General features: G+C 43.4%; 1 protein-coding gene across 1 annotated transcript in view; it reads left to right on the forward strand.

Annotated features, from left to right (window-relative positions):
* The window catches only part of ARHGEF38 (Rho guanine nucleotide exchange factor 38), a 68,962-nt gene that overhangs the window by 13,433 nt on the left and 37,059 nt on the right, over positions 1-18,470 (forward strand). Inside the window, exons 2-4 of the mRNA XM_054990300.1 lie at positions 5,263-5,453; positions 11,215-11,338; positions 18,157-18,304. Of these exons, the coding sequence (XP_054846275.1) occupies positions 5,263-5,453; positions 11,215-11,338; positions 18,157-18,304 (463 nt within the window). The remainder of the gene's footprint in view (positions 1-5,262; positions 5,454-11,214; positions 11,339-18,156; positions 18,305-18,470) is intronic.

The raw sequence follows: 18,470 nt of genomic DNA on the forward strand, positions 1-18,470 counted from the left end.
GAATGTGTCATCCCTTTAAGGGCATGTGGAAATGGCCATAGTGTGTGTCATGATCTGGCTGTGCCAGGAAGGCCTAGCAAGGCCTCAGAAGCCTGTTAGCAGTGAGAGTAGGCCTGCCTACAATTCCCAGCCCCTGGGCCATTTTGGTGCCCTTTTTGGCCAATCAGAACACAGGGGGCTAGTGCTATATAAGTTTGGGAGGGGGAAAAGCCTGTGTTCTTTCTCCCAGGGAGCAGGCCAGAGGAGGTTTCTGCTAGGGGGAGAGGCCCTCATCCAGGTAGGGTGAGAAGACAGGCCTGGCAGACAGAGGGACAGTGAGTTCAGTCATGCTAGGGACTTCTGTTATTTTACTTTCACCCATCTATATTTGCTAATGCACCTTGCTTGTTTATTTGATATTAACTGACCTCCTTGTAAATAAACTATTTTGTTTGTTGTTACTCTGCTGGGTCCTCACGCCTGTTTATTGGCCAAACTACAGAGGTCAGAAGGGTTGGAGGCAGGGCTTTTTTTCAGGGGGAACATGGGGGAACGGAGTTCCGGAACCTCTTGAAAATGGTCACATAGCTGGTGGCCCCGCCCCCTGATCTCCGGACAGAGGGGAGTTTAGATTGCCCTCCGCAGCGCTGAGCAGCACGGAGGTCAATCAAAACTCCCCTCTGTCTGGAGATCAGGGGCGGGGCCACCAGCCATGTGACCGTTTTCTCTGAGGGAAACCCACTGAGTTCCATCACCACTTTTCCCAGAAAAAAAGCCCTGGTTGGAGGGTACTCTGGACCTTCCCAAGAGATCCTAAATCCCAGAGTGGTGGCAGCGTAAGGTGGCTCACCCTACCTGAGGCATGACAGTGTGAGATTAGTACAGTCACTATCAAGTACATTTCGATAAATAATGCAATAAGAGTATATAAATGCGAATTCACAGATATAATGTCAGCAAAAATCCAATACAAAGCAGTAGAAATGCTGAGACAGAGCATAAGCAATTCTAAGACTGACATATTAAACAACATAGAACTATCCAGTATCACATACTTAAAGCAACAGATAGTACATAACACAATACATAGTAGTGAAGTTTATGGTCCCTATCTCTTTATAGAAGCATATCTTTGAGACCACTTTCTTACAATACAGCCCCCCCATCTGAGTAGAAAGCCCTCTTGAGTAAATAAATACATCAGCCATAGTGACATGTTAAATCAGCAATTACATTAATTAATAGTCAATGCTAGCAAAGTTCCTTCTTACACTGATTTTGCTAGCAGTCTGCAAAATCGTTAAACTCTTGGTACAACACTGGTTAATGTAGGTGTTTTTATAATACTCAACTAGGGTTATGGTTCATGGTAAAAGGGCAGGGATAAATCACATTGCAGGAAAGGTGCTGAGTGGAGTGGGTGGTCACTCTCAAAATTTACTGTACACATTGTGCCTGTAACCATGTCAGGACATGGTCACCTGTGAAGTTCAAACCCTGCACCCCCCCCCCCTTCCCAAGAATTCCAAACAGCTCAGCAGGGGCAGGGCTGAACTGTGTGATGAGTTACAGCTGACTCTTTGCCACATATTTAAAGGCATCCAAAATAGCAAACTCAAGAGGCCACCCTGAACCTTTGAATCTTAAGGTCCCCCCCTCCCCGCCCAAGGCGTTCATTTGAAAAGAAATGTTGAAACATTAGAGTATGCACCTCTTTCTGCAGTCCAGGAAGGATCTTTTCATGAGTTTACATATTAAGAACCATGTATATTTCTGGAAATCTTTTAACCCTGAAATACTTTTTGAAAAAACCCTTCTCCAGGTGACAAATTAGTGGAAGGACCAGAAAATCCACCCCAGAGCGTTTCTCTTGGCTTCAGACCCTCCCCCAGCCTGTCCTTCCACTGCCCCCAACACACCTTCCCTTGAGCTGATTTCTCGGAGAGAAGCTGCAGAGCCTGGAGCCACGGAGTTTGCAAAGGGCTTTGCCAGCCTCCATGTATTCTCCTCTTGTTCAGGGACCCCCTTACACCTGAGGAGGTAAGTACAGAGATTTGCCCTCCATGACTTTTACCGAAGAGAAACGGTCCCTTCATTATCCCCACCCTGAGACTTATTTGCAAAGGACACAGGTAGCTCATTTGCTAACCTCATCCCTTGGGATAGTCTCACAGCCTCGCAACCTGACACCTCCAAGGACAGGCAAACCTATTGTGTTGCATAATGGCAGAGAGCCAAGGAAAAATGCTACCCCCACCTCCACCCTTGTAGATGCAGAAGTCTCCTGGAAAGCAGTGGTTGTCTTGGAATATGTGCTGGGTTACATTCACCCAACTTTCGTTCCATGCCAGTGCTGAGATTGCTCTTTGAAAACATACACATTCTCAACTGAATGCAAATCACAATGAGAAAACACACAAATACCTGTAGCTACATAGCCAGGATGAGAAATTCCACATCTATGTCTCATAGGAAAACGGAGGAAAGGCTAGTCTTATGAGAGATAAAAGGAACTTGTGATTGTGTGTGTCAGCTAGATAGTTTACTATTATTTGGCCTCAATTTGTTCCTGTTACCTTCATCTATCACATTTTAATCCTACCTTTCCCATCTGGCTCAAAGCAGTGTATATAGTTTTTTCCTCCCTCGCTGTGCCCACACAACAACTGTTGAGGTGGATTAGGTGGAGAAGAAAGGAACTGGCCCTAGGCCACGGGGGGGGGGGGGGCTTCAGGACTGAGTGAGGATTTGAAGCGAGGTCTTTTCCCAGTCTTATTCCAACCAATGCACTACACTGGATTCCTGAATTCTTTCAACCCTAGAATGTGGATGACCAAAAAATACTGATTGAGATCTTAGAATTCAAACCACTTTAATGTCATAACATTGGGACCAAAATGATAGTTTACTCTAACCCCTTACAGACATTGCATTTACATGTACTATGCATAGCAGCTATGCATACTGGGAACACACCTGTGGTGCTCCCAATATGCATGGCTGCCACATTTTCTGAATAGGGAAATGTGTGTGTTTTGGATGTGAGAACATCATGAATGGATTGAGCGCTGGATTTTCAAATGTTTTGGGTTTTGTGTATTGAAGCTACACATGAAAAATATGAATGTTGCCTTGTTCAGACAGTTTGGTAACCATGCATATTGGAATCACCTTGAGCAGCATGTGCTCTTGAAAGACAGTTTCTGTAACATCTGAAAAGGGCTTATGGTGGTAGAGAGTGCCATCAAATCATAGCTCACTTGTGGCGACCCCTGATGGAGTTTTCATGGCAAGAGACTGACATAGGTTGTTTGCCATTGCCTGCCTCTTCAGGCCTGGCCTTTGTTGGAGGTTTCCCATCCAATTACTAAGCAAAGACAACCCTTCCAAGATCTGATGAGATTGGGCTTGCCTGGGCTATCCAAGTCAGGGTGAAAAGGGCTTATATGTTGTTAGCAATGTAGGATAAATAAGCAAAGCAAAGCAATGCAGAGATTGTAGCTCAGAGTCTATGCCTGTGTGCTAATGAGGCAATAAACTCACACAGAGTCCACTTACTTCAGTAAAGAAAATAGGAGTCCACTGAGGGGCTCCTGGGCCCATTCCCCATGCCTTTTATCCTGCCAGCCATGTGAGGATTGGTGAGGGGAGACTGAGAGCCTGAGCAGAGTACTTCCTTGTTGTGTAGGGAATGACATCATTCTCAACTTGACTAGGAAGTGAAAGCCCCCACATGGGGCTGAGTTGATAAAAATCGGCCTCCAATCTAGTGTAAGTACTCCTAATACTCACAACTAACCCCCCCCCCCGCCCCCGTGCCGCAGTTTGGGTTCTGGGGGACCTGGCAACTCTGCAGTGTCCCCCCTCCAAAGCAGCCATCTTCTCTGGGGGAACTGATCTCTGGAGATCAGTTTCAATTCTGGGAGAAGTCCAAGCCCTACCTGGAAGTTGGCAACCCTGCCTCTCACATGATGGGGTTGCTTTCCTCTGGCACCAGGCACCTCCCTCGAAAGAGACTTTCACATCAGGGTTACACTTGCACTAGTGTAAGGTGTCTCTGTGAGCAGATCTGTCGAATCCATCCCATTGACTGATTTTTATTACTAAGGTTTTTAACAACTGGAATACCTTTTGAACTGTTTCAATTGCTTGAAATGAATTGTTATTTATTGTTTTAACCTGACTGTTAACTTTGGAGTAAAATATTCCAAATATTCTAAATAAATGGGCACTTTTTCAGCCATGACATTGTCTGTGTTTGATCTGGCAGATTACGGTCACTTCAGCCACTGCTAATAAGACCCATCTTCATGGTTTAACTGCTGCTCCCTACAGTTTGCTTGCCCACATTTCTCTGGTAGTCCTCTAATTTCTGCATCACAGGTATTGGTGCCATGGGGGATAACTCTCAAAGCCATTGTGGTATATACTTTTATTTCCCGCAGTAAATTTGGTATAGGATGATCCTAATTAGAGCTGTGCAGCCCCCCCCCCCCCACTGTAATGCATAAGTTTCCTACCCCAGTCCCACATAATAGCTAGAAACCTGGTTTTGTTTTGTTTTGTTGATGAAGGCTGCTAAGATTATCAGGACATTAAATTCTGTTTCCAAGCCCAATAAGTACCAGTGTGGTGAACTGGTCAGAGTGTCAATGTCCCTGGAAGGACCAAAGTACAAAATCCTACTCAGCAAAATTCTACTCATCTATGGGGGACTTTGGACCAGCCAGACTCTCTCAGTCTAACCTATTTCATGTTGGTTGTTGTGGATTTTCCGGGCTATATAGTCGTGGTCTTGGCATTGTAGTTCCTGACATTTCGCCAGCAGCTATGACTGGCATCTTCAGAGGTGTAGCACCAAAAGACAGATCTCTCAGTGTCACAGTGTGGAAAAGAAGTTGGCAGGTAATTTTCCACACTGTGCCAACTTCTTTTCCATACTGTGACACTGAGAGATCTCTGTCTTTTGGTGCTACACCTCTGAAGATGCCAGTCACAGCTGCTGGCGAAACGTCAGGAACTACAATGCCAAGACCACAGCTATATAGCCCGGAAAATCCGCAACAACCATCATTCTCTGACCGTGAAAGCCTTCGATAATACTATTTCATGTTGTTGCAATGAGAATAAAACGGGGGAGGGGAACCCACGTACCTCACTCCAAGGTTCTTGGTGAAAGGGTGGGATAAATCACAGGAGAGCACAGAAGCCCACTTACAAGAATGCAAGGCAATACAGAACATAGTGAGTGAGTTTTTACCAGTTTTTATTAAATTTTAACAGAAAAGATGGCACCACAAGCAGGGTCCGCGGGCCCAGTTGGTTCTCCCCTGGAAAGTGAAGAGCAACAGAATAGGCGTATGATGGCCAAAAGGCAGAAGATAATTGCTGAAATGGTGCAGACAGAAAGAGATTATTTCCACAATCTGGATCTCTGCATCAGAATAGTGGTTGAGCCCTTAAGAAGAATGCAGGTAAGCAAGTCTTGGGTTGTCAGAGGGCAAGTTATGTTTTGGACAAAAACACAAGTTCAGTAACACCTTGCCTTGCGTCTTAGCATGTCCTTAGAGAAGTAATTGCCAAACTGCATTCCTGTCTACTTTTGCTCTTAATGATGAAAGCAACACCAAATTGCTAACATTCTAAACTTGAATGAGCTTGATTCAGACTTGGACACACACAAAAATACTCCCCCAACCACATCTCTCACCATCTGTTCCTAAATAGCAAGAGCTTTTTAGGAGATCTCCTGGACTTTTGACAAAAAACATTTTACCCATAAGGGTTTAATAACAACAACAACAACAACATTTGATTTATATACTGCCCTTCAGGATAACTTAACACCCACTCAGAGGGGGTTTACAAAGTGTGTCATTATTATCCTCACGACAATCACCCTGTGAGATGGGTGGGGCTGAGAGAGCTCTGAGAGAGCTGTGACTGACCCAAGGTCACCCAGCTGGCTTCAAGTAGAGGAGTGGGGAATCAAACCCAGTTCTCCAGATTAGAGTCCTACTGCTTTTAACTGTTATACCAAACTGACAGTTTAATCTTCCTGTCAATGCTATAACATGTCAAGACAGAGCTAAATCAAGTTCCTGCCACAGTTACCAAGCCTGGCTCAGGAAATTCCTGGAGATTTGGGGGTAATGCCTAGGGAGAGTAGAGTTTGGGAAAGGGTGAGATCTCAGTGAGGATGTGATGCCGTAGACTCCACAATCCAAAGCTGCCATTTCCTCCAAGAAAACTGAACTCTGTAGTCTGGAGATCAGATGTAATTCTAGAACTCCAGCCTACATCTTGAGGTTGGTAGCCCTAGTACCTACGGGTTTAGAGACACCAGTGTCACTTCGGCTCCCTTTATACACATTGGCTAATGCATTTTCAATGCACTGTAATGATGATTTGCAAGTGGATTTTCCTGTTTCACACGGGAAAATCCAGTCGCAAATGATTGCTAACGTACATTGAAAGTGTGTTAGCTATTGTGTGTGAACACTGTGAAGACAGCCTAAGAGAAAGGCCAGGGTAATGGAGACCCACAGCAGTTTACAGTATTGTTCTTGCCTCCTTCATTTTATCCTTATAACAAGAATCCTGTGAGGTAGGTTAGGCTGGACTATCTGTCCCAAGGTCACTCAGTGAGTTTCCGTGCAACAGTGGGGATTAGAACATGCGTCTCCCAATTCTAAGTCTGATATTCTAACCACAACACCATGAATGACAGGGACACTGCCCCACAACTTGAAGGTAATAAGAAGCAGGAAGGTGACAGGGAGGCAAGGAAACAAGCAAGACAAAAAAGTCAAGAAGGAACTGAGCAAGGCAGACAGCAAGTAAGGAATCGGATTCTTCTTAGCCAGCCCTGACTTGGAAGCATTTATAGCCAGATTAGGAGAAGCCTTTGAGTTGCCAGCCTGGATCCTGAAGGCAATAGAGGCAGTATGGTGTAGTGCTTAGAGTGTCAAACTAGAATCTGGGAAGCCCCCAATCTACCATGGGACGTCCCTGGGTGACCCTGGCCCAGTCACATCCTCTCAGCCTAACTTACCTCATAGAGTTGTTGTGAGAATAAAAGGGCAGAGAGGGGAACAGTGTAAGCTGTCTTGGGTTCCCATTGGGGAGAAACATAGGGCATACATTATATAAAATAAAAATAAATGAATTGCCCTTTTAAATATAGTTGACCAGAGGAAACTAGGTTTACATTACTTCGTCCATTGATTTTATTCCCTTCAAGTGTCATTTTTCAGGCTCTTAAATCATTGATACCATTGTAAGTATTTTAATTTCTGTGTAAAAGATGCTACACAAAGGGTGGGAGGGGGATTCATAACTGAGAGCAGTGGTCTTCAGTTCACAGGTTGGGATGGGCCATGGTTCAGTGGTGGAGCATCTGCTTTGTGTTCAGAAGGTCCCTGGTTTGATCACCAACATCTCCAGTGCAAAGGATCGAGTAATGTGAAAGACCTTTGCCCAGAGAGACCCTGGAGAGCAGAAGAGTATTATCAGAGCAGACAGTACTGACTTTGATAGACTAGTGGTTTGATTCACTATAAGCTGATCTGACTCAGAGGCTCTCTACATGGGACACCTTGGCACGTGTTGTCAAATGTAGGGAGACGTAACGTTAGCTGGGAAACGTAGTTTTAAAAGACAGAGCCAGCAGAGATCTCTCCTCAGAGAGTTTGTCAATTTCATCTTTGCTTCACCTAAGGATCTGTCAATTTCACCTCTCTAAAACTGTGTGGGATTGCAACCAGAGGGCAGTGAGGAATGGAAATGGGCTGGAGCTGCCTTCCAGAGCCGGGCTTGGACATGGAGATGTTATAATGGGCTGTCATTTCCCTTCTGGCATTTCACAGCCCCTTTGCACAGCTCCAGTGTATAGCAAAGTCTTTGCCCTGCCACTGGCTCCATTTTTGTAAACTTCCCCTCCCAGCTACTATTGCATCTCCCAACACATGTCAGATGTCTTGTGTAGAGAGATCTCAGTATCAGGTGTTCTGGGTTGCAACGTCTCACCTGCTGGGTCATGGCCCCCTGTAAGGCCCTTTTCTTTCTTTCTTTCTTTCTTTCTTTCTTTCTTTCTTTCTTTCTTTCTTTCTTTCTTTCTTTCTTTCTTTCTTTCTTTCTTTCTTTCTTTCTTTCTTTCTTTCTTTCTTTCTTTCTTTCTTTCTTAGAATGATCTGCTACTGATGCATATGCAGTATTCCTTTTTATCCCAGAAATTCCTCCTTTCCTGGCAAAAGCTCTCTCTCCCCTTGTCTCATTTCCCCTGGCATGGCCAGATTCTCCAGTGCTCCATGCATACTTGTCCCCATATCCCCACCGAACTCCTCTTAGGAGGTCATAACTTTGTTTTCTTCACTTCCTGTCAAATGCTTCCAGCTCAGTGGGTCTTATGTTGCCATCTGTTGTTAAAGGTGGGTGAGAAAGGTTAAAGGTCTCCATGTTAAGGCATAAATCTACAATTTAAGTTGTACCTAGTGCTTCTTTTTTAAAGTTTTAAAAATGAAGATATATGTTAATATTTTGTTTTGACATTCAAAAAATGCATAGTAGAATAATAGAATATGGGTAAAGATTATTCCTAGTATGAATAATTGCACTTAAAGGTTTCACATTGTTTGAGGACAAGCTGTTTTAAGGGGGGAAAGACTAATTCTGTCCAGAAAACTGATTTAGAATTGAGTTTGCACTGAAATTCTTAATGGATCAAAACTTTCACTAGCCTCTATAATCAAAAATTGCCTCCACTAGCAATTATAGTAGAATACTGTGCCGGTTACCATAACATGCAATTTGATTCTTTTAGGGTGTTTTCTGCAAGCTGCTGAGTAAATACACAGTTCTGTTACTAATGAATACTAATAGGTAGGCTTGTTTAAAGGTACTCACCTATCTGCCAAAATCAACACTGTTGTTAACTTAGTGCATTACATCCTGCTGGGTTCTCAAAGATTTCCACATACTAATTCATTGTCCCTGTAACTTATGAGGAAACAGCAAATATACCAAATAAAAGGTTTTTTTATGATCCCAAAAGAAACTGGACTGAATGGAACTGTGCCAAGCTTGTACGTGCAACTTGGTTTACAGAGTTGTGTTATTACAGATCACCTTGGTTTTGTTTAAACATCACAGCTTTGATTTTATTGTAAGAGTTTATTTATTTGTTTAGAATATTTCTAGGCTGCCTCTTCTGAGTCCTGTTCGAGGTGGTCGCTTACAATTAAAAACCACGATATTAAAACATAAATTGTCAAAACATAGGCTGTTCTCCCGAAAACGGAATCATAACCGCCTGCCTCTGTTTGGGAAATGGTGCCATCAGAAATCGCATGAAAGGAGCTGGCAGCGTTCTGTGTGGGTCGCTATTTTTAAGACATGGGGAAATGGCCCTTAGCCACTAAAACACAAGCCATTGGAAATGAACTAGGGTTGCCAGCCTCCAGGTGGTGGTGATCTCCTGGAATTACAACTGATATCCAGGTGATAGAGATCAGTTCCCCTGGAGAAAATGGCTGCTTTGGAGGGAGGACTCTATGGTATTAAACCATTCTGAGGCCCCTCCCCAAACCCTGCCGTCTCCAGGCTCCACTCCCCAAATCTCCAGGCATTTCTCAGCCTGGACCTGGCAACCCTAAAATGAGCAGTATAAAAACTATCCACAAAACAGAAGCAGACTGTTAAAAAGCTGATAAGATAAAACTCCTAATTGAAAACCTGAGTGAAAAGATATGTTTTAGCCAGGTGCCTAACAAAAAGTAAAGTAGGTACCATCCAGGTGAGCCTCAAGGCAAAGATCATTCCGAAGGTGAGGTGCCACCACAGAACATGACCCATCTTTAGTCGCCACCTGCCAAATCTCACCTCTGAAGGCAGGGGCACAGAGAGCAGGCCTGAGAGGCAAATCTTACCTCACAGGCTGTATAGTGTGGGAAGAGACTGTCCTTCAGATACCCTGGCCCCATGCTGTTTAGACCTTAAAGGTAAGAACCAGCACTTTGAATTGTGCAATAAAAAGATGGGTAGCCAGTGCAGATCTTTCAGCAGAGGTGTGATACAATCCCTGTAACCAACTCCTGACTGTGGCCTGGCTTTTGAGTAGTTTGCCCATCAAACATGCTATGCTGGGGATCAGGCCTAGAATATAAAAGCCATGTGGGACGGGGCCTGTGTTAACCGGGAAGTATGTGACATTTGAGACGAAAAGCAGGCTGAATCCAATCTGATGTATTTATTTGCCCATTTCACAGAAAATAGGCCTGTTTGACAGGTAAATGTAATTTAATTTGTGCCAGTTATTTTATGGACTGCATTCTTCTGGAATGCTCTTACTGCTGTTTTTTTTTAATGTTTGCTCCTATTTTATGATAGCTTTTTAAATAACTTCTGGGATTACTTTTTGCCATTTTATGCCCCATCATGGTGGTTTTATCAACCATTTTATTTCTAGGCCTTGGTGGTTCTTTTATGATTTTAATGTTTTATGCTTTTATTATATTTATGCTGTTAGCTGCCTTGAGCAGGAGCAGGCAGCCTATGCATTTCCTAAGTAATAATCCATGGAAAGGGGAACAACTGGTGTATATGTAGGTTTGCCAACTCTGGGTTGGGGAATTCCTGGAGAGTTGGGGGTGGATCCTGAGCAGGGTGAGGGGGAAGGGATGGGATGCCATAGAGTCTTCCCTCCAACGTTGCTATTTTCTTTAGGGAAACTGATTTCCGTGGTCTGGAGAGCCATTGAAATTCTGGGAGATCTCTAGGCCCGACCTGGAGTTTGGCAACCTTATGCTTGTGTGTGTTTTGAAAAGCTTGCCCTCGAGGGATATAGAATAATCATCAAGGAAATTGTGGTGGGTTTTCCCCCCTCCAAATTATTCTCTTTTGTTTCCCCATCTGTATGTCTGTGGTAAAATAAGAAACAGTAAATATGATGGAGAAAGGTCTTTAATTGGTTGGCGGCTTTAAAAAAAAGTGCAAGATTTTGTTTCTGAAACCCAAAAGGAGAAAAACAAACGCTTCTCCCCTCGATCCAGCACCTTATGATGAATTGTATCAGTATTAATTTTTTGAAAAAGTGCAGACACAGCCTTTCTTCAAACCGAGGCGGGGATTGTGAAGGGGAGTGCTGAAACGGCAGGCAGCGTAGCAAGGGAGAGATCGGCAACAAACAGTGTCCCTTGTTTTTCTGACAGTTGCTGCCCACCGTTTGTGTTTCATCAGATTGCTAGGTTTGATGTGGATGGCTTATTTAGCAACATTGAATCAGTCCATCAGATATCAGCCAAACTGCTGTCATTGTTGGAAGAAGCAACAGCGGACGTGGAGCCAGCCATGCAAGTAATTGGTATGTTTGCTGTCCTCTTTGAGCTCTACAAAGCTGTACGGAATAAGGATAATGCAATAAAACTCCCATTTCCCATCCCCGGCCCACACCTTTTTCCCAAGCTGTCTCTTATTTCAATAAACAGTGGCGGAAGCAACAGCCAGAGTTCAGTAGAACCAAGCTTATAATCTTGATGCCAGCCACGGGTTAACACAGTTTATGACATCGTCTCGTGCCAAAGGCAGAGGGGCAAGGGTTGGGGGCACAGCTGTGCACGTGGAAGGTGTCAGGGCCAAACCTCAGCATCTCCAATTAAAAGAATAAGGTAGGAGGCAATGTGAAAGACCTGGGAGAGCCACTGCCAGTCAGAGTAGAAAATACTGAGCCTCATAGACTAACAGTGCAATCCTAAACAGAGTTACTCCAGTCTAAGCCCGTTGATTTCAATGGGCTTAGACTGTAGTAACTCTGCTTAGGATCCTTTGCTCTATCTTGTTGAGATTATTTTCTCTTGGCAGCATCATACCTCTTACTTTTGACCTTTTCCCTGCATCCCTGATTTAAAAACACAGATACAGAATAGGAACTGCCCAGTAATACTATCAGATTCAGCATGCACTCCTATGCAGAGTTACTCTATTTTAAGCCCATTAATTTCAATGGATTTAGACTGAAGTCATTCTGCCTAGAAATGCACGGTTAATTTCTTGTCTTTCATACCTATGCGGTTGGAAGTATTTCTAATGAAATGGAGCAAAACAAACAAAAAAGAGACCAGATAATATTAACATTCTTTTCTTTATGGTCTGCAGAATGTATAAGCTGTTTTTCATAAAAGATCAACATGATGGAAAAAAGCCAGAGTGACAGTCAGCTAATCATAAAGAAGTAAAGCGGCGAGGCAGGATGAAACAGAGTTCTCCCAGAGAAAATGGCTGTTTTGGTGGGTGGCCTCTGTGGCATTATACTTCACCGAGGTCCCTCCTCTCTCCAATCTCTGTCCTCCCCAAGATCTATCTCCAAATCCCCAGGAATTTCCTAACCTTAGCTATACTACTAGCATACTTGAATGTGCAGAAAGCCTTAGTTTAGCTTGAAGGAACGGATAGGGAGACTCACATTCAACCGGACACTTCTGGTTGAGGGGCAGCAAAGGAAAATGAATTCACCATCAGCCAGTACTAATTCTTTGGAAGATTTGCTTTTTTGATACAGTCTGCAGGTTTTAGCAACATCCAAGGACAGTCTGGATAAATGCCCCTGGTATTTTTTTGGGCACTCAGAAGGCAAAGATCATGCACCTTTTCCTATTTTTGAAGTACAAAGGACATGGCTTCATTTTAAGTATCTGTACATGCATGATCTTTCATGAAAACTCTGCGTTTAGCTGCTTGTCAATTGAGTACATCTCTCAGGCTCAGGCATTCATCTAAGTCATTAGAGGGTGAAAGAAAATCAGAGGGTAGATTGTTTTGCCCCCCAAATTAGCCATAGGCCTAAGGAAATGTACAGTAGAGACACTTCCTGCTCAGAAGAAAGCAGTCCTCTTTGTAAGCCTACATTTGGGCTGACACATCTTTTAGTAACTGTATCATATGCCTAACGGAAAAGAATTGTATTCTGTTAGGAAGCTGTTTCCTTATGTAGTTAAAGAACTTAACTGTTCCTGTGACTTTAACAGCAGCTGATTTCTCTGCATTAGGCATGGGAACAGAGAAGTACATATTACCTCAGAAGGAAGTGCAAAAGGAAATACAGTTACCTCATACTCTCTCACTCACAGTTCCTCATAACATGCAATGTCTCTGTTAAATAATGTCTCTCAGATAGCATCTTAAGGTAGTTTCAGGTGTGTAGTTATGTTGGTCTGCAGTAGAACAGGAAGTTTCGGGTCCAGTGACACATTAAAGACCAGCAACATTTTCAGGGTATAAGCTTACAAGTCAAAGCTCCCTTCTTCAGATACCAAAAGGAATCAATGAGGACTATCAGTGGAAAAATGTACAGAACATCTAGTCTCAGCAATATCATAGTAAAAGAAATGGGGAAAGGGCATATTCATATATCCCTCATCTGAAAGAAAAATAATTTCCTGAGGAAGGGTAAAAAAAAAGGGGGGGGGACTAAGTTTGTTGTTTACAAAGGAAAACCAAGCCAAGAGCATTTTAACAGGAAGTAATTTGTGCCTCACAACAGTTTAACAGCATAAAAGTGTTTATTCAGAAATGAGTTCAATGATAGTACCTCCGTATAAAGATTGCTAGGATCAAGCTTAATGGCTAGAAGTTTAAAAGGGATAGAGTGGATTTATATATTTGCATGTGATTTCTAGATTGCAGGCTCTTAGGGTATAGCTATAGGTTCAAGAAAATCACATGGTTGAGTTCTAGACTGTGAAATGTGTGGGTGTCACATTTAAAAACACTTTATCACATTTTTTAAAAAATTGCCTGCGTGTAGAAATCAACACATTACATGGGGAGAATATCAGAACCCTTTCCCCCAGATGTGCTAATTTTCTACATGAAAAAGAGTTTTTCCCACTAGTGTGGGAATGTATTCAAACATGTCACCTTCCAAATTGCAGTCTATGGTGGTACATCCTAGGAAGGATTTTTCCTCATGTATAGCTCTGTTCTCAGGCACAGTTTATTGATAAAATGGGACTATAATAATAATCTTCTCTCTGCTGTTTTACACAGATAACCCAGGGAGTAAAGTAGGTAGCCACCAATGGCCATGGTATCCTTCTGGGAAGGTTGACAAGGCGAAGAGTTGGGGCACCATTCTTCAATTGTTCTGCTCTTATATGGCTGGCCACTTCCCAAAGTTAGTGCTGGTGGACTCTTGCTCAACCCCATGGCACTTACACTGTGCAGTCACAAGGGTTCTGTTTTGTTTGAGGAGTCAGCCTATCCTGAAAGGGGTTGCATTCAGATGGAAGGAGCAGACTCATAATTTAGGGGTGCTGATGGATCCTGGTTTATGATTTGAGGCTCAGGTCTCCTCTGTGATGCATATAGAATTGCCAAGTCCCCTTCCCTTCCTGGTGGCAGGGAGGACCTGTCACTTATTTTTTTCCCCTCTGCACTCCTGGCATGGCACAATGACATCACTTCCGGAAGTGATGTCATCACATAGGACCCAGAAGCACTCCCATGCTTCGCACTGGGCCAACTTGGCACCCTAGTCACATAGCATTACCAACTGTGGCTATACCTTAAAAAGCATGACTATGGCCACAGTGATCCATGATCCAATTATATCCAGGTTAGCTTCCTTTAACGTACTTTATGTGAGTTGCTTTTGAAAACTGTTTTAAAACTTCAGCTAGTCAAAAATGTATCAGCCAGGCTGGATACAGTGATTCATCCTGTGCTGAAAGACCAGCATGTTTGTTTCTGGGTACAAAGTGCTAGTTCTCACAGTTAAGCTCCTAAATAACTTGAGGCCATGTTGCTTGAAGGGTTTCTCTTCCCATATCTTCAGCCCAGCAGCTGATCCTTCTCTCATGTCCTCTACACGGTCTCTCTCCTGCACCTGTAGAGATGAGGTGGGTGGTAAGCAGAGACAGGGCCTTTTCAGTGGTGACCCCTCATTTTTGAATGCCCTTTCCCTTAAGGCTTGCCTAGCACCTACTTTAGTTTATTTTAAGTGCTGGACCAAAATATGTCTCAGGCTTTTAACAGAAGGGTTCCATCTTTTTTCAGTTGTTGTTTTTGTGGCCTGCTTGTAGCATAAGAGCTGTTTTATGGAAACCATTTTAAGCCCTGAATGTTGTTCTTATGCTACATTGTATGCCTCTAGTAAGGTCTTTTTGTTTTGTTGCGGGTTTTAAACTCAGTAATTTATATGTTTATTTTTATTATTTTATTGTTGTATTGTGTTTATATTGTGGGCCTCCTAGAGCAGCTCTCTGGAAAGGTGGCATATAAATTCTATCTGATAATTTTGATATAAATATCTATATCAGTGACAGTTCGAACAACAGCAAGATTTGGGTCCAGTAGCACCTTATAGACCAACTAGATGTCCAGGGTATGAGTTTTCAAGAGTCAGAGCTTCCAAATGCAACAATATATTACCAGCACTGTTCCAGAGAATTTATGTCTAGACTCTACATCCTTGGATACTATTTGCTGGTATTACCCATGGAACTTGGATCTGCATAAATACATTTATGGCACAACAAACCAGGAATCTCTGCTCAAACTGCACTTAAGTGTAGGCACCTTATTTCCAAGTAAAAATAATTAGGATCAGGCTGTCAGATAATTTTCCAAGCGGTGGTATTTGTGTTTCCCACAGTCAGAGAAAGAAAACAGTCCTAGTTTTTCAAAGCACTGTTGAAGTATCGCAAGACATAGGAAGAAGCTAAATCTTAGTAGACTAGCAATGAATAGTTATAATTCTTGCTATAAAATCCAGTTTATATTCAGCTACAGACCTATGGACAAAGTTGTGTTTTCTGAAACATTTTATTCTTTTCCCTCAGGATTTTTTGTTGTTCTTTTGAATGATGCTTTTAAGCCCACATAAAACACTACTGAAAAGCTTAGATATGCATATTAACTACTAGAAGGTACACAAGGAGGATTTGAATTTTTTAAAAAAGAAAGATATCACTGAAGTTGGGCAAGAGCAAAATACCCTTTGTTAGGATTGGTTCACATGTTTCTATTCTCCTTTGATGACTGAGCAGTGTCAAGCAGAGAACTGTATGTGTGAATCAGATACCACAAATCCTTATCTAACACAGAATTTTCATCACACCAGCCTTTTTCACAAACGAAGCTCAGATGTTCTGCCATGAGTCACCACCATGGTTGATTCAAGCATGCTTTATCCTCTGACCGCTTCGATCAGCGGATAAATGTTTACTGGTGGTCCCTGGCCCTAAGGAAGCCCGCCTTGCTTCAACCAGGGCCAGGGCCTTTTCAGTCCTGGCCCCAGCCTGGTGGAACACTCTGTCAATGGACACCCGGGCCCAGCGGGACATATTATCGTTCCACTGGGCCTGTAAGACAGAGCTGTTCTGCCAGGCGTTTGGTGGTTGAAGGGGGTGGTGCCATGTCAGCCTCCCACCTTTGGGGTGGGGGTTTCTCCCCACCGTTGCACCTTAATGTATTTGGTTATTTTATTTTATTATTGTTTATTGTATGTTGATTTTAGAATTATTGTTTTCTTGTTTTTCTTGATTTTAACTGTTGTTCACCGCCCAGAGCCCCTGAGGATGGGCAGTTTATAAATCGAAATAATAATAAATAATAATAATAATGCACATTTGTCACTAGAGGATTGCAACAGCAACTGATGATTTGAATGTGTGAATGAATTGTTACAGAGATATCTCAGTTAAACCTTCCATATCAGTTTATATTAACTAACAGTTTTCCATGGTGGCAATTCACATTTTGATATGAAGATTGTCATATGGAAATGGTGGATATGAATTATGCCAGCCTGCCCTAATTCCCATCATATGTTTGCTTTGCCCTGCATTCATCTGGCATTGGCATGTTGTATTCTGATTTGCAGTTCGTATTTAAATGTCCAACATGTATGTGAACCCCAGGATTACCAGCGTTTGAACTGTTTTCTATTGTTGGGTTTGAGTTGGAAGCAACATTAGGTTTGGGCTGGAAGCAACATTGGAGTGTTGGCAACAATGCCAGTTTTCTCTCCAAATGTGCTTCTGCTGCTCCACTGAGCGCTAGCAGGGGCCATGGGTACCCAGGCAGGAAGTCTCCTGCTGTAGCCACCTGGCTACCCTAGTTTAGACAGGTTCATGGAGAATACGTCCCTCAAAGGCTGCAAGGCATGAAGACTAAAGGCAACCTCTATATACAGATAGAGTAAACCTCTGGGTACCAGTGCTACAAGACAACATTTAAGGGGAGAACCTCCATTCCCTGTTTGTTTGCCCTCTAGAAAAACTGGTTGGCCACTGTGTGACACCAGGGGCAGGCTTAACCAATGGGCAACAGGGACATCTGCCCTAAGCCTAGCACTGGGTGGAGGGGCTGACCTCCCATGACCACCAATGGATCAAGGAATCCAGCAACTCACACCCACTTCATCCAAAGCTCAGCCAACCAGCTTCTGGTTGCAATGGGAACTCCCATCTGCTTCACATGGGATGAGGGGCACCCCTTCCTTGAATCCTAGTGGCAAAGGTTAAGCATGGCACTGCCTGGCAGGGTGGTGGTGGCAGCAGCGATTTTGGGGACCCATCCTGGATTTTTGTCCAGGATTCCAGAATCACTAAAAATTGCCCCAGTGTGAAACACAATGTTGGACTTGTCTGATCTGGCAGGGCCCTTCTGAAGAACAAGTCAGGACGTTCCCCACCCCCCACCCCCAACTGAGCTGGCAATCCTTATAGGCCCCCGTGTACATGGGAAGTTCAGTGCTAGGACTGCCAACTCAGGGTTGGGAAATTTCTGGAGATTTAGGGGGGTGGATCCCAAGGAGGGCGAGGTTTAGGGACGGGAAGGAATTCAGTGGAGTATGATTCAAGTGAGTCCAGCCTCCAAAGCTGCCATTTTCTGCAGAGGAACTGACCTTTGTTGTCTGGAGATCAGTTGTAATCCCGGGAGATCTCCAGGCCCACCTAGATGTCAGCATCAACCATATCCAGTACTCAAACCAAAGATGGGAGTGTGCCACTGGAGGGAGGAGGAAAAGAGAGCAGGATAAGACAACATGATCTTGATTCTCCACCTCAGTTAGGGCTTGGATGTGTTGGACTGTGATGAAACATGTGCCCCATATATATGAGTGTACCTTCACCCTAGATGCCATGACTGGATTTGATTTCTTGCTTGTGCTTTGAACAGGGGGAGCATTCTTGCAGATTAAAGACTTGTTAGAAGACACATATAAGGTCTACTGTTACCACCATGATGATGCACACATCCTGCTGGAGTCCTATGAAAAGGACGAGGAGCTGAAGCAACATTTAAGAGATTGCTTACAAGCTTTAAAGTGAGTTCTTTCCCAGTGATTGTTTCCACCCATGGTCTGATGTGAGAGGGTTTATATGGATGTCAATGAAATTCCTCTTATAAACCCTGAGTTTTATGGGGTCTCCTGAGAGTTCAGGCTTATAATGGTTTCCTGGAAACATGAATATATATTCTCTCTTACTAGG

Source organism: Eublepharis macularius, chromosome 10 (assembly GCF_028583425.1).
Source record: "Eublepharis macularius isolate TG4126 chromosome 10, MPM_Emac_v1.0, whole genome shotgun sequence".
In the NCBI taxonomy this organism is placed as follows: domain Eukaryota; kingdom Metazoa; phylum Chordata; class Lepidosauria; order Squamata; family Eublepharidae; genus Eublepharis; species Eublepharis macularius.